Raw genomic sequence first — 16,073 nt, forward strand, 5'->3', positions numbered from 1 at the left:
TTGGAGGTGGGGGGAATGTCGGCGGATGATTTGGTTTATGCGGAGGTTGGTAGGGTGGAAGGTGAGCACCAGGGGCGTTCTGTCCTTGTTGCGGTTGGGGGGGTTGGGTCTGAGGGCGGAGGTGCGGGATGTGGGCGAGATGCGTTGGAGGGCATCTTTAACCACGTGGGAAGGGAAATTGCGGTCTCTAAAGAAGGAGGCCATCTGGTGTGTTCTATGGTGGAACTGGTCCTCCTGGGAGCAGATACGGCAGATACCTGGTAGGAAATGTTATGGCAGGAAAGAGAAGGGATGAGGGCAGAAGTCAAGGAGATGGGTCAGACAAGTCTGAGGCCCTATCAACCATTGTGGTGTGGAAACCGGGGTTGTGAAAAATGGTGGACGTTTCTAAGGCCCCCACTTCATGGAAGGTGGTATCACTTGAACAGATGCAGTGGAGATGGAGAAACTGGGAGAATGGAATGGAGGCTTTAATGGAAATAGGGTGTTAGGATGAATATTCCAAGTAACTGTGGGAGTTGGTGGGTCTGTGGTGGATATCGGTGGCCAGCCCAACCTCAGTAATGAAAAGGGAGGAGTCCTAGATGGACCAAGTGATGTGAGAACTGGGTGAAAGTTGGAAGTGAAATTGACAAATTTGAGGCATTATAGGCTTACTGGAGTAGAAATGTTGGCTCTGCTTTCCTTCTTTCCACTGATGTTGCCAGACTTGCTGAGTTTCTCCAGCAATTTCTGTTTTTGTTTTGTAATTCATGCTTGTAGTTATAAGGCCCAGGATCTTATTTTCTTATTTAACTGCCCTTGCCACTTTCAATGATTTATGCACATTTACCATTCCCTCTGCTTCTGCATCCCATTTTAAATTATACCATTTATTTTGCCCCTCCTTAGTCCTCCCAACAAAATGAAACACTTCATTCTTCCTTCATTTGCTGAAGTTACTGCTAATTTTGTCCCAAATTATCACTTTTTAAATGCTTCCCCACCACCATTGGTTCGCAATAGTTCCTGGATTTATTATACAGATTTTTTTTCAAAGAAGCATATAATATTCAATTCCCCAGTCCTTTGGCACCACTCCTGTACCTAAGGAGGATGGAAAAATTATGGCCAGTATCTTCCCAATTTATACATTCAAAACCAATCAGTATCCTTAAATAATTTGATTTGATTTATTTTTGTCTCATGTACCTAGGATAGGAAAATGTTTAGTTTTGTGTGCAGTACAGGCAGATCATATCATACAGAACCAAGAATACATGTTATGGCTACAGAGAAGGTGCTCAAAAAGCAAAATTAACATTTAAATTTAATCCAACTTGTCCATGCCGACCAGATATCCCAATCCAATTTGGTCACATCTGCTAGCACCCAGCCCATATCCCTCCAAACCCTTCCTATTCATATACCCATACAGATGCCTAAATGTTGCAATTGCACCAGCCTTCACCACTTTCTCTGGCAGCCCATTCCACACACGCACCACCCTCTGCATGAAAGCGTTGCACCTTAGGTATCTTTTATATCTTTCCCTCTCACCCTAAACCTATGCCCTCTAGTTCTGGACTCCCCCACCCAAGGGATGAGACTTTGTTTACTTATCCTATCCATGTCTCTCATGATTTTATAAACCTCTATGAGGTCACCCCTCAGCCTCTGACACTCCAGGGAAAACAGCCCCAGCCTGTTCAGCCTCTCCCTATAGCTCAAATCCTCCAACCCTGGCAACATCCTTGTAATTCTTTTCTGAACCCTTTCAAGTTTCACAACATCCTACCCATAGGAAGGAGTCCAGAAGTGCATGCAATATTCCAATAGTGGCCTAACCAATGTCCTGTGCAGCCCCAACATGACCTCCCAACTCCTCTACTTAATACTCTGACCAATAAAAGAAAGCTTACCAAATGCCTTCTTCACTATCCTATCTACCTGCGATTCCATTTTCAAGGAGCTAAGAACCTGCACTCCAAAGTCTCTCTGTTCAGCAACACTCCCAAGGACCTTACCATTAAATGTATAAGTCCTGCTAAGATTTGCTTTCCCAAAATGCAGCACCTTGCATTCATATAAATTAAAATCCATCTGCCACTTCTCAGCCGATTGGCCCATCTGATCAAGATTCTTTCGTAGTCCGAGGTAACCTTCTTCGCTGTCCACTATACCTCCAATTTTGGTGTCATCTGCAAACTTACTAACTATACCTCCTACATTTTCATCATTTATATAAATGAATTGGATGTAAAGTAGTGGACCCAGAACCGATCCTTGTGGCACTCCACTGGTCACAGGCTTCCAGTTTGAAAAACAACCCTCCACCACCACCCTTTTGTCTTCTACCTTTGAGCCAGTTTTGTATCCAAATGGCTAGTTCTCCCTGTATTCAATGAGATCTAACCTTGCTAACCAGTCTCCCATGGGTAACCATGTCGAACGCTTTACTGAAGTCCATATAGATCACGTCTAACACTCTACCGTTATCAATCCTCTTTGTTACTTCTTCAAAAAACTTGATCAAGTTTGCGAAACATGATTTCCGACGCACAAAGCCATGTTGACTATCCCTAATCAGTCCTTGTTTTTCCAAAGACATGTATATCCTATCTCTCAGGATTCTCTCCAACAACTTGCCCACCACCGACGTCAGGCTCTCTGGTCTATAGTTACCACCTTACTTAAATAGTGGCACTACGTTAGCCAACCGCCAGTCTTCCGGCACCTCACCTGTAACTATCGATGATACAAATATCTCAGCAAGAGGCCCAGACTTCCCTATCTTGCCACAGTGTTCTAGGGCGCACCTGATCAGGTCCTGGGGATTTATTCACCTTTATGAGTTTCAGCACTTCCTCCACTGTAATGTGGACATTTTTCAAGATGTCACCATTTATTTCTCTGCATTCTATATCTTCCATGCCCTTTTCCACAGTAAACATTGATGCAAAATACTCGCTTAATATCTCTCCCATCTACTGCGGCTCCACACAAAGGCCGCCTTGCTAACCTTTGAGGGACCCTATCCTCTCCCTAGTTACCCCTTTGGCCTTAATGCATTTGTAAAAACCCTTTGGATTCTCCTTAATTCTATTTGCCAAAGCTATCTCATGTCCCCTTTTTGCCCTCCTGATTTCCCTCTTAAGTATACTCCTACTGCCTTTATACTCTTCTAAGGATTCACTTGATCTATCCTGTCTATACTTGACATATGCTTCCTTCTTTTTCTTAACCAAACCCTCAATGTCTTTAGTCATCCAGCATTCCCTATACCTACCAGCATTTCTTTTCACCCTAACAGAAATATACTGCTTCTGCACACTCATGATCTCAGTTCTGAAGGTTTCGTATTTTCCAGCCGTCCCTTTACCTGCAAACATCTGCCCCCAATCAGCTTTTGAAAGTTCTTGCCTAATACTGTCAAAATTGGCCTTTCTACAATTTAGAACTTCAACTTTTAGATCCGGTCGATCCTTTTCCATCACGATTTTCAAACTAATAGAATTATGGTAACTGGCCCCAAAGTGCTCTCCTACTGACACCTCAGTCACCTGCCCTTCCTTATTTCCCAAGAGTAGGTCAAGTTTTGCACCTTTTCTAGTAGGTACATCCACATACTGAATCAGAAATTTTTTTTGTACGCACTTAAATTCCTCTCCATCTAAACCCTTAACACTATGGCAGTTCCAGTCTATGTTTGGAGATCTTAGATGGATTCATTCAAAAGTCTGATAACAGCAGGGAAAAGCCTGTTCTTGAATCTGTTACTACGTGTGTTTAAGCTGACATATCTCTGTCCGATGCTAGAGGTTGGAAGAGATTATGCAGTTTGTATGGTCCTCTGGCACTATGACAACTTTACCTTCACAGATCAAAACCACTGGCTGTGCACCTCAGTTTGTACTTCACCTGATGAAGGAGCAGTGGTCTGAAAGCTTATGATTTCAAACAAACCAGTTGGACTATAACCTGTTGTCATGTGACTTCTGATCTTGTCCACCTCAGTCCAACACTGACACCACATTTAAGTTATGTTGCCCTTTTTAATGCCAGTGACCACAAGATAGTATTTTGTATTGTGAACATGGGAGTATAGTGGCAACCTAACTTGAAATATTATTACTCAGGCCAATAAGATGTTTTCAACTTGTCCTGACTACAATTTTTTCAAATATTACATAACAACCAGATGGTACATGGATATATTTTAAATTTTAAAAGTAGTAATTCAGTCATTAGGAGATGACAAAGTCATTAGACTGTTGTATTTTTCATTGTTTAAGAAGGGCGGTAAAGACAAGCCAGGGAACTATAGACCGGCGAGCCTGACCTCAGTGGTGGGCAAGTTGTTGGAGGGAATCCTGAGGGACAGGATGTACATGTATTTGGAAAGGCGAGGACTGATTAGGGATAGTCAACATGGCTTTGTGCATGGGAAATCATGCCTCACCAACTTGATTGCGTTTTTTGAAGAAGTAACAAAGAAGATTGATGAGGGCAGAGCAGTAGATGAGATCTATATGGAGTTCAGTAAGGCGTTTGACAAGGTTCCCCATGGGAGACTGATTAGCAAGGTTAGATCTCATGGAATACAGGGAGAACTAGCCATTTGGATACAGAACTGGCTCAAAGGTAGAAGACAGAGTGTTGGTGGAGGGTTGTTTTTCAGACGGGAGGCCTGTGACCAGTGGAGTGCCACAAGGATCGATGCTGGGCCCTCTACTTTTTGTCATTTACATAAATGAGTTGGATGCGAGCTTAAGATGTACAGTTACTAAGTTTGCAGATGACACCAAAATTGAAGGTGTAGTGGACAGTGAAGAGGGTTACCTCAGATTATAACAGAATCTGGACCAGATGGGCCAATGGGCTGAGGAGTGGCAGATGGAGTTTAATTCAGATAAATGCGAGGTGCTGCATTTTGGGAAAGCAAATCTTAGCAAGACTTATACACTTAATGGTAAGGTCCTAGGGAGTGTTGCTGAACAAAGAGACCTCGGAGTGCAGGTTCATAGCTCCTTGAAAGTGGAATCGCAGGTAGATAGGATAGTGAAGAAGGCGTTTGATATGCTTTCCTTTACTGGTCAGAATATTGAGTACAGGAGTTCGGATATCTGTTTTCCCTGTAGCATCGGAGGCTGAGGAGTGACCTTATAGAAGTTTACAAAATTATGAGGGGCATGGATAGGATAAATAGACAAAGTCTTTTCCCTGGGGTCGGGGAGTCCAGAACTAGAGGGCATAGGTTTAGGGTGAGAGGGGAAAGATATAAAAGAGACCTAAGGGGCAACTTTTTCACGCAGAGCATGGTACGTGTATGGAATGAGCTGCCAGAGGATGTGGTGGAGGCTGGTACAACTGCAACATTTAAGAGGCATTTGGATGGGTGTGTGAATAGGAAGGGTTTGGAAGGATATGGGCCGGGTGCTGGCAGATGTGACTAGATTGGGTTGGGATATCTGGTCGGCATGGACAGGTTGGACCGAAGGGTCTGTTTCAATGCTGTACATCTCTATGACTCTATGACTTGTTGACATTGTCACATCTATGTTGTACCTCTATATATTGATAGGGAATACTGTATTCCTCAGTAGCACTGTTTCTTTTCAATGAGGTTGTCTTTTGAAAGCTGAGACAGAAGCTTTCTGAGACTCTGTCAATGATGATTGACGTATTCCAATTGTTATACTTAGTCATTAAAACTACTAAATGTGCATCCAAAAGAGAAAATGTTGGAAAATCTCAGCAGGTCTGGCAGCATCTGTAAGGACAGAAAACAGCTAATTGACCCTTTGTCAAAGCTGTCAGACCTGCTGAGATTTTCCAGCATTTTCTCTTTTGGTTTCAGATTCCAGCATCCGCAGTAATTTGCTTTTATCCAGTTTTTTACTGAATGTGCATACTGTTACTGCATTTAATTCTATTGGGGAACTGTCACATGTTTGCTGTAATTGTATTCTAAAATGCAAATATTTTATTGTGTGGTGATATTCTTTTTTTATTATTTTGATTTGTTCATAGGATGTGGGTATCAGTGGCTAGGCTGTATCTGTTACTAATCCTTAATTGCCCAGAGGCCAATTGAGAGTCAACCACCTTGCTGTGGGTCTGGTGTCACATGTACAGCAGAACAGATTTCCTTTCTGAAAGTACATAAGTCAACCAGAAGGGTTTTAAGCGACAATTGACACCGGTTACATGGTTGCTGTTAGGCTAGTTTTTATTCCAGATTTTTGTTGAATTCATATTTCACCATCTGCCATGGGAGTTAGGACTTGTCTTCAGAACAAAACCCTGGATTCTGAATTACAAATTCAGTAATAGTAACACAGTCATGGAGTCACCATTTAAGAATATGGGGTTGGCTATTTGAGACTGAGGTGAGGAGAAATGTCTTCACCCAGAGTGGTGAGCCTGTGGGATTCTCGGTCCCAAAAATAGTTGAAGCCAAAACATTGAATGCTTTCAAGGAATTAGATACAGTTCTTAGGGCTGGAGGGTTCAAAGGGAATTGGGAGAAAGTGGAAGGAGGATATGGAGTTGGTTGATCAGCCAAGATCACACTGAATTGCAGAGCAGACTCAAAAGGGCCAAATGGCCTATTCCACCAATTTTCTATGTTTCTGTATTCAACACAGTAACTCCATTGTTCTTATATGTCATTTCAATTGCATTTTCGGTGTGCAGTCAATGAACCTTAAACATAACCTAAAACATAACCTGCTAAAAACTTTGAGGCATTAAGTAACATTAGATTGTAAAGTAGAAATTTACCTGGGCAAGGTTTAGATTGACACCTGCGTGTTTCTGAATCAGTGCCTTCACAATGGCGTCCTCCATTTGCAGGCATTGGATTATTACAAAGTCGCAATCGTTTCTGCATTCCTTGTCCACAGGTAACACTACATGGATCCCACTGTAACCATTCAGAAAATCCACCATGCACTAAAAGAAACATGAGTAATAATATACATAATCAATTCCTCTACCTATAATCTGCAACATCAAATTGAAAAAGCTGCCATAAAGATTTATAGCAATTGTAGCTAAAATAATTATTTTTTTAAACTGGTGAATGAGTTCAATTCTTGGCTTGTGATAAGAATATAAGGAATAGGAGTAGATTATACAGCCCCTTGAGCCTGATCTGCTATTTGCCCAGCTAATCAGAGCACCTTCTGTCTCAGCTCCACTTTTACAACTGCTCTTCAATTGCCTGAGAGATCAAATACTTATTTATTCCAACACGGAATATCTTCAGTAAAATTCACATACCTCTCTGGGATAAGGAATTCCAAATATTCATAATCCACTAAGTGATAAACTTTCTCCCAATTTCTATCCTAAATAATTGACCCTCGTCAAGCTTCATCAGAATCATTTGTGTTTCAATGAGATCATCTTTCAATCATCTGAATAGTATGGGTCCAATTGACTCAGCTACTCAACACAAAGTAATGGAATGATTCTCACAGATTCAAAGGTTGCAAATAATATCCCACTATTTAAGAAGCAGCGAGAGAGAAAACAGAGGACTTCAGATTCGTTAGTCTTATACCAGAGATAGATTCTTGCTTTTTTCTATTATAAAGGATCTGATAAATAGACACTTCAATCATAATGATCTGATTGAGCAGTCAACATGCATAGTGAATGGAAAACTTTTGGACAAGTTGGTGGTGTTCTCTTGAGATGTTACTCACAAAATTAATAAAGGAGCGTCATGGAAGAGTACTGTTAGAACTTCACAAGGTTTTTGATAAAATAGGAGGCTGGTAAGGAAAATTGAAGCAGAAGGGATGAGAGGCAATGTGCATGGATTAATGATCGGCTACAAAAGAGTTGGAATAAATAGATCATTCTTGTGTTGATAAGTACTGGCCAGTGGGTACTAATAAGACCAGTACTTTGGGCCCAGCTGTTGAAAATAAATATCAGTGATGGGGGTGGGGACAAAATGTAATATTTCCAAATTTGCAGATGATACAAAGCTAAGGGGGAAATGTAGGTTGTGAGAAAGATATAAAATGGCTTCTGGAGGATTCAGACAGACAGGCAAGAACATAGCAGATGTAATACAATGTGGAAAATGTGAGGTTATCCACTTTGGTAGGAGGAACAAAGATGCAGAGTATCTCTTAAATGGTAATAGGTTGGATAATGTAGATGCACAAAGGAACTTAGAATGACTTCAAGTTCACTTGAGAATGTAACATTTAAAAAAAGTTCTGTGATTTACATATGAAAGAACTGAAACCAACATGATCATTCTAACAGATGAGAGACTTAACAAACAATTCAGGTCTTTTTCAATATATAATTCAGTCACATGACACTGTAAACTTCTGCTATAAATTCTGTGTCTTACAATCTTACACTTCACAACCACTTGAGGAAGGAGCAGTGTTCCAAACGCCAGTGCTTCCAATTAAACTGTTGGACTATAACCTGGTGTGAGGTGATTTTTAACTTTGTAACTTATTGAATGTCTTTTAGATCGCCAAGTATATTACATTTTCTGGCTTCCCTTTTTCTACCTTATGAGTTAATAGTGACCAAAATGCATTTTTGGACGCAACTCAAAGACTTTGTAGCTTACTCAATTTAAATAGATAAATTAAAGCTCAGGACCCAGTTTTAGAACAGATTCAGGTTTTTCATCCTTCTCTATATCTTTACAGAAAATACATTAGACAGTGTTTGATCCCATTTCTTTGACTCAGATGGTGGAACATAGTAATTTTTGTACCTTCTACTTTCTAGTATGTTGGTATACGGAGTCATCTGATAATTTTTATATAAGCCAGTAAAAAAATTCTTGATATTAGTGGAAGCATGGATGAGAATCTGTACACACCTTGTACTGTCAGGGTGATTTTGACAAGCGCTGAACCCATGAGATTCCTGGTCACACACTCATACTCTGACGTGTCCTCCTTCTTCACAGCAGTAAGCCGCAGTGAGTTGTTAGATAAGATTGCGATCCTTTCATTTTCTATCAGTGGCTGTCCTTGACGGGACCACTCAACAGTTGGTAGTGGCTCTCCAACTGCTTGACAGTTTAGCATCACTATGGCGCCAGCATCAATGACAGTATCCATGGGTTCGACTGTAAACACTGGTGAACCTAGTGAGAAGAGCAATAATATAAAAATAGAAAGAAAGATCACAATGATTTCTCATTTAAAAGAAATTGAGAAGCCTGTGGGAATGAGCTTAACATTTTTTAATACAAGATACCTTCAAGTTTTAAAAAGACTTGTGGGAATGAGCTTAACATTTTTTAATACAAGATACCTTCAAGTTATGCATTAACACAACTTCTGAGTATAGAGTTAAAGACACAGTTGTTAGGGGAGTTGATATAGTGAATCTCAGCAAATTGTCCAAGATGAAGAATGTTGTAGAGCAGACACTAAAGAGAGTAGGTATGGAGATGTTCCAATTAATGCACTTTGAAGACAAAAGCACAGATATTATATCATAGAGGGGAGTATTTGTTTTAAATCGGTATTGCTGATAATCACATTGCAACATTTCAAAACCAAAATGATTCATGAAACAGGATGTGTTAAAAAAAATTATGATTCAGAGTTATTGTGCCAGTTCCAAATGAGCTCTGTTACATGCTTTCTGTATTCATATAGAATATTTGGCATGTCACAACTGATGGCAATGCTGGACAGTGGTCATCAAATAAATGTGAAGTCACAACCTATGGATACGATTTCAAGGAATGCATTCTTTACAATATTATGAAGTCATCTTCCTCAGCAGTCCCGTTGGATTGAGGTTGATTTCTTACACTGCAGTTCAATGGCTTCTGAGATGACCAGTAAATCCAATGTGTGATCTGTAGTCTCTGCAATATGCTTAATGAGTTAGACATGTTGATTTGGCCATTTTTACATTGTGTGTTCCTGATGGTATCTCTCAATATCCTTCCTGAATGAATCTTTTCCATTTTGATTAATCACAGGCCAGGGTCTTCCATGGGTTTGCTGGGATGTTTGACCTCTTTGGGGATGCTTTGAGAACATCAAGAAAATTTCTGTTGTCTTTCTGGAAATCACCAACAGCAATCTAGTTCTGACTAAAGCAGTTACTGTGAGAGTCTGGTGTTAGCTATACAGATGACATGGCCTACCTAGCAGAGCTGTCTTTGAGTGATTAGTACTTGATAACTAGGCATGTTGGCTGGGGAGAGAACACTGCTGCTGGACCTTCTTTCTTGCACTAGATTCAGAGAATCTTGTGAAGATACCACATGTGGTATTGTTCCATTGCTTGCAGGGACCTGCTTTACATTATCCAAGTCTCCAAAGCATATAGGAGCATGGGAATCACTGGTGGCTGGTAACCACGACCTTAGGGTGAGGTTTGAGATCCTAGGCTTCAAAGATCCTTTTCCACAGATGAATGTTGTGCTGGAACTTTGGAGGTAATGATGAATTTTGTTGTCTATGTCTACCTTCATTAAAGGAAGCTTTAGAAAATGTTTCCCAGGATCTCACAAAGTAATGGCAATGATAAAATAGGAATCCCAGCAATGGTTAACATGACTGGCTCTAAAGATAATTAGCATATTATAATTTGAGCAATCTTCCATCCATTCACCCAGCTGTTCTTATAATCTAACCATATATTACTATTAAGCTTGTGACTCATGCATGCCCTGACTACAAAACTTTATCTCAGTATCTTTTTTAAAATTTCATAAAATTATTGTTTGGTTAGCAAACTGGTTTCAACTGTAATTGAGAGATCATAAAGCTGTTAACACCTAGGTGAAGGAGCAAAACAAAGTGGAAAAACAGAACCCTTTTTCATTTTAAAAGCTGAAATTGAAAGTAAATAAAGCTTCTGAGCAGAAACAAAACCCAAAAAGAGAAAATAAAAAGTGAAATAGATTGATAACGTAGAAGAGTATTAGAACGTACAGGAGGAAGACTGGTCAGATAGGTTGAGAATGACAAGTGGAATTCAATTGGGATAAGTGCAAGATGATATACTTGGGCAGGACAAATAAGGGAAGGGAATATATGATGAATGGTGGGAACCTGGGAAGCACCGAGGATCAGAGGGACCTTGGTCTGCAAATCCACCAATCCATTCAGGTAGTGGGGCAGGTGGATGAAGTGGTTAAGAAGACATGTGGGATATCTGTCTTTAAGCAGTGGCACAGAGTTTAAGAGCCAGAGAGAATATGCTGAAGCTGCATCAAAAGTTGCGTGAGCCACAAACAGAATCCACATTATAGGAGCGAAAAGATAGCACTGGAGAAGGTGCAGAGGAGATTTACTAGAATGTTGCCTGGGCTGGAGAGTTTTAATTATGAAGAGAGATTGGATAGACTGGGGTTGTTTTCCTTAGAGCAGAGGCGCCTGAGGGAGAACATGACTGAGATATATAAAATTAAGAGGGACTTGGAAAGGAATGAGCTTTTCTCTTTTGTGGAGGGGGTATAATGATTGTTTGGGGGGAGTGTAATGCATAGATAATGCAAGGTAAAAGGTAGGAGGAACAAAAGGGATGCAAGGAAAACTATTCTCACTCAGAAGATGGTAACTGTCTGCAACTCACTACCTGTAAGGGTGTAACAGGCAGAAACCCTCAACATTTAAGTAATATTTAGATGTATACTTGTGATGCTAAGATACACAAGGCTATAGGCCAAATGCTGGAAAGTGGGATTGGAATAGTTAGACAGTTGTTTTCAACAGGCACAGAATCAATGGACCAAAGGGCCTTTTTCTGTGACATGAAGAACAATAACTAAGCAAGTGCACAACGATGATTAGTGGACTTCTTTGTTTTCATGATTTCATTTATAAATTCAATGATCAATTAGGTTGAAAAATGTATGCTTTTAATTTTGCATTGTGGTCAAGCAAATGCTGTGATAGTTCATGATAAGGAAAGGCAAAGTGCAAGACTTGGTGAGTAGGTAATTGGGATTGAAATCACTGGTATTGAAGTAGTTTGAAATTTCCACTGACAGCCTGGGTGGAAAAGGACCTTCTCCTTTTTGTGCTCCTCCTTCTGAGCTGCTTACCATGTAATTAGTGACAAGGGCTTGTCCTTCAACACGGTAAGGTTGTGCAATATGTAGAAGATGATATAATTTTTGACACATCTGAGAAGTACTGTAGGGCTTCTCCACAGTGATCAGGTAGCAGAAGCATTTAAGCATCCTGTTTTGCTCTCCTTACTTGATGTTATTACACCAAAGGCAGTTCATAGAAGGTCCATTAGATTAATTCCACTGAAGAAAGGCTTCTCTTATGTGGATTAATTGAGCAGTTTAGGCCTTAGTTCTTAAGAGTTTATAAGAGCGAGGGGACAGCTATTTGAAGTATATAAGATGCTAAAGGGGCTTGACAATGTGGACATAGAGTTTCCAGTTGTGGGCAATCTAGAATGAGAGATCATAGGTTTTGGGTAAGTAGTGGCATATTCAAAACAGAGATAAGGAGAATTACCTCTCAAAGTGTCCTGAACCTGTGGAATTCACTACCAGAGTGTGTGGGACACTGAATAAGTTTAAGGATAGAGACAAATCTTATGTTCGTAATGGGTTAAAGGGTTATAGAGAATGAGCAGGAGGCTGGAAAATAAATAAAATATAAAATATGAAAATAGAATATACAATATAAAATAAATATATAAAGATAAATATAAAATAAATATATAAATATAATTATAAAATAGCAGAGTAGGTTCCAGGGGCTGAACTGCTTATTGCTGCTCCTACTTCTTATAGAACAAACAATGCTTCAGTAGAGGCACAATACATGGACCTGTCATAAACAAACATTTTGAAAGAAACTGCTTTGAATCTCTAGGTCATTGCAAGGATTGACCATCAGGTAATTCCCTTGCAATCCCTTCCTCTGTCCTTTTGCTGCTGGAGTGTCTACCATCTCAATATATTTGACGCGAGAAAAATATTTTAATTGTTACCTTTATATTATATTTCATGTGAACAAATTGTTACAGACTGCATTTGGCTGGACGAATGGGACTTTAGTTTTAATTTGAGCCTAGGTTGCATCAGACCTCCAGCGCTCTCAGGTTCCCCATCATTCACTCCACTGACAGCCTGCCCATCATTTTTGCTGCCTCCTATATTTCCACTCCTCCTATTGGTCTTTAAAGACTCTGTTCCAGGCTCAGTATACATCCTAAACAATGAAAAGATCTTGATGATAAATTGCCAATAAGATTAACAAAGATTACTGGGCTTTCAGCCACAACAGTGAAAGATGTCTTTACAAAGTAATATAAAGTGAAGAAAAACTGCTAGTCCTTGTGGGATGGAGGTTGTGAAAATTACTGGAAGAAATATGGAGCAGAGGAAACAACAGAAAAGAGAGCCAGAAAAATGTTACGGCACAAAGCCTTTTCTCTTTAAAGGAACCAGGTGGTGCTAGGAGTGTAGATACCTTCAGGCAATGCTTTACTTTAGCATGGGCATCCCGCCAGTCTGGGGCCAGAGTGGAAATCACCACCAGCTAGGTATTTGCAGCAGCAGTTAACAGGAAACATCAGCCACTTAGATGGAAACTTGTCAAAATGCTTCAGCCTTACACAATTCAAGACCAATTTATGACATAACAAGACCTTTTACAAGAAAAGGGATGACAAGCTTGAAGGCTGACTGCCAAGTTTCAGAATAAGGTTTGCCACGTCACCATAGGATGATAAAATTTTATATGGAGTCTGAAAGCGATTTAGTTAATCCTGAATCTACTGTTTTAAATTGAAGTGAAGAAAGCTGAGGGCTGAGTTGGCTAAGATAGATTGGGAAATGAAAATAATTTATGTTAAGCAACAGCTAGCAATCAGAAAATTTACACCTATCTTGCAACAAATACACATTACTGTAGCACACACAGATCCACATTTAAAACTTGATTTCAGATGCAAAACTTAGTGCCTGGTGTCTTGTCTTCTGTGGTACCTTTATCATTATAAAATACCAGTGATTTCAATCCCAATTACCTAATCACCAAGCCTTGCACTTTGCCTTTCCTTATCATGAACTATCACAGCATATGTTCACATTTATATTTATTTTTATTCACTCATGGGACATGGCCATCACAGGCTAGGCCGGTATTTATTGCCAATGCCCAGTTGCCCTCAAGAAGGTAGTGGTGAGCTGTCTTCTTAAACTGCTGCAGTCCAAGTGCTGTAGGTAGATCCACAATACTCGAAGTAGGGAATTCCAGGATTTTGACTTGACCACACTGAAGGAATGGTGTTTCATTTCCAAATCTGGATGGTGAGTGGTTTGGAGGTGAACTCTCAAATGGTGGTGTTCCCATGACTTTGCTGCCCTTGTCCTTCTAGATTGAAGTGGTCGAGGGTTTGGAAGATGCAGTCTAAAGGGCCTTGGTGAATTTCTACAGTGCATCTTATGTATGGTATATAGAGCTGGTACTGAGCATTGATTGTTTAGGGAGTGGATGTTTATAGATGTGGTGCATTTTTCTCCTGGATGCTGCCAAGCTTCATGATTGCTGTTGGAATTGACTCATCCAGGCATGTGGAATATTCCATCACATTCTTAACTTGTACCTTTTAGACAGTGGACAAGGCTTTGGGAGGATGGTCAGGAGCTGAGTTACTCACTGCAGCATTCCAAACTTCTGACCTGCTCTTGTAACCACTGTACATACATGACTAGTCCAGTCAGTTTCTGCTCGTTGGTATCCCTCAGGATGCTGATAATGGGGATTCAGCGATGGGAGTGCCATTGAATATCAAGGTGCAATGGTAAGCTTGCCTTTTGTTGGAGATGGTCATTACCTGGCAGTTGTGTGGCATGAATGTTACTTGCCACTTTTCAATCCAAGCCTGAATGTTGTCCAGGTGTTGCTACATTTGGATGTGGACTGCTTCAGTATCTGAGGAATCAAGATGCTGAACACTACAGGAACTGGTCAACATTCCCACTTTAGACTGTATGGTAGAGGAAAGGTAATTGATGATGCGGCTGAACATGGTTGGACTTGGACTAAATAGAAAGGCCCTATATAAATTGACTGGTCAGTTTGTGACTGCAGAGCACAGTGTTGAATACTGATTCAGTGCCACCTTGGATCCATAGTTATTGATGAAGCAATAGGAGACTTGAGCATTAGTTCAATATACAGGGAGATTAGAGGTTTGCTTGCAATCCATGATAATAATTTGAATTTTCTGTAACAGGATTGTGAAAGTCTTATGGAATCATTTGGATATGCCTGAAAAGATCCACAAGAAAACAATATAATCTGTTGGACATAAATAAATATGAGTCAACCTTCAAAGACCATTCATGAATGAAGTATATCCTACACATGATATCCATTGTGGCTCAGACTGATTTAAGATTAATCACCTGATTTAGTGAAGTACTGTAATTAAAATATTGCAATGTCCATTTAAGAAAATTCCCTCATTGTGGTTAAAACACTATAGTTTATTTTGCATTTATTAGTGTTTTCATTACAAATTGCTTTTATGTAAATGCAATAATGTAGACTTACTTTGCAGAGTTAGGGTTACACTGCGTTCAACCACACCAGCATCATTGGTAGCAATACACTTATAGTCCCCTGCATCTTCATTCTAAGATGGAATAGAAAGATACAAAACAGAGTAAGTCCAGATTTAAGAATTTCAAATACACATTCAGGTTTGCAGTGTTTAAATGTCCTACATAAATATTGCCCTTTAGATCTCAAAGTGAATCTTGTAGCAATTGTACCAAGCACATCAGATTAACATCTTTGGAAAGATCTTTGGAAAGAATTCAATGCCAATCAACAATTTAATTTTCTGGCTAAACAAAGTGTTTAGGAGAAAAAATGTTCTGATTAAATGGCATCCCATAGTAATTTTCAAATGCTTGGAATAATTTTTGTTTGTAAAGTATCTAAATTACTGTCCTGATGGAAACCAACCATTTTCAGGTTTGACAAATCTATGGGAATTTTGAGACAATGTATCTAGTGGAATTGAGAGGGATGGTGTCAGTGGATATGGTTTACTTAGACTTTTAGAAGGCCTTTGATAAAGTCCCAAAAATAAGA

General features: G+C 39.8%; 1 protein-coding gene across 1 annotated transcript in view; it reads right to left on the reverse strand.

The window, feature by feature from the left end:
• The window catches only part of hmcn1 (hemicentin 1), a 599,829-nt gene that overhangs the window by 62,954 nt on the left and 520,802 nt on the right, over positions 1 to 16,073 (reverse strand). Inside the window, exons 86-88 of the mRNA XM_043699541.1 lie at positions 15,528 to 15,609; positions 8,849 to 9,118; positions 6,766 to 6,936 (exon numbers count right to left, since the gene is read on the reverse strand). Coding sequence (XP_043555476.1) covers positions 6,766 to 6,936; positions 8,849 to 9,118; positions 15,528 to 15,609 — 523 coding nt within the window. The remainder of the gene's footprint in view (positions 1 to 6,765; positions 6,937 to 8,848; positions 9,119 to 15,527; positions 15,610 to 16,073) is intronic.

The sequence above is a fragment of the Chiloscyllium plagiosum genome, chromosome 11 (genome assembly GCF_004010195.1).
Source record: "Chiloscyllium plagiosum isolate BGI_BamShark_2017 chromosome 11, ASM401019v2, whole genome shotgun sequence".
Lineage (NCBI taxonomy): Eukaryota > Metazoa > Chordata > Chondrichthyes > Orectolobiformes > Hemiscylliidae > Chiloscyllium > Chiloscyllium plagiosum.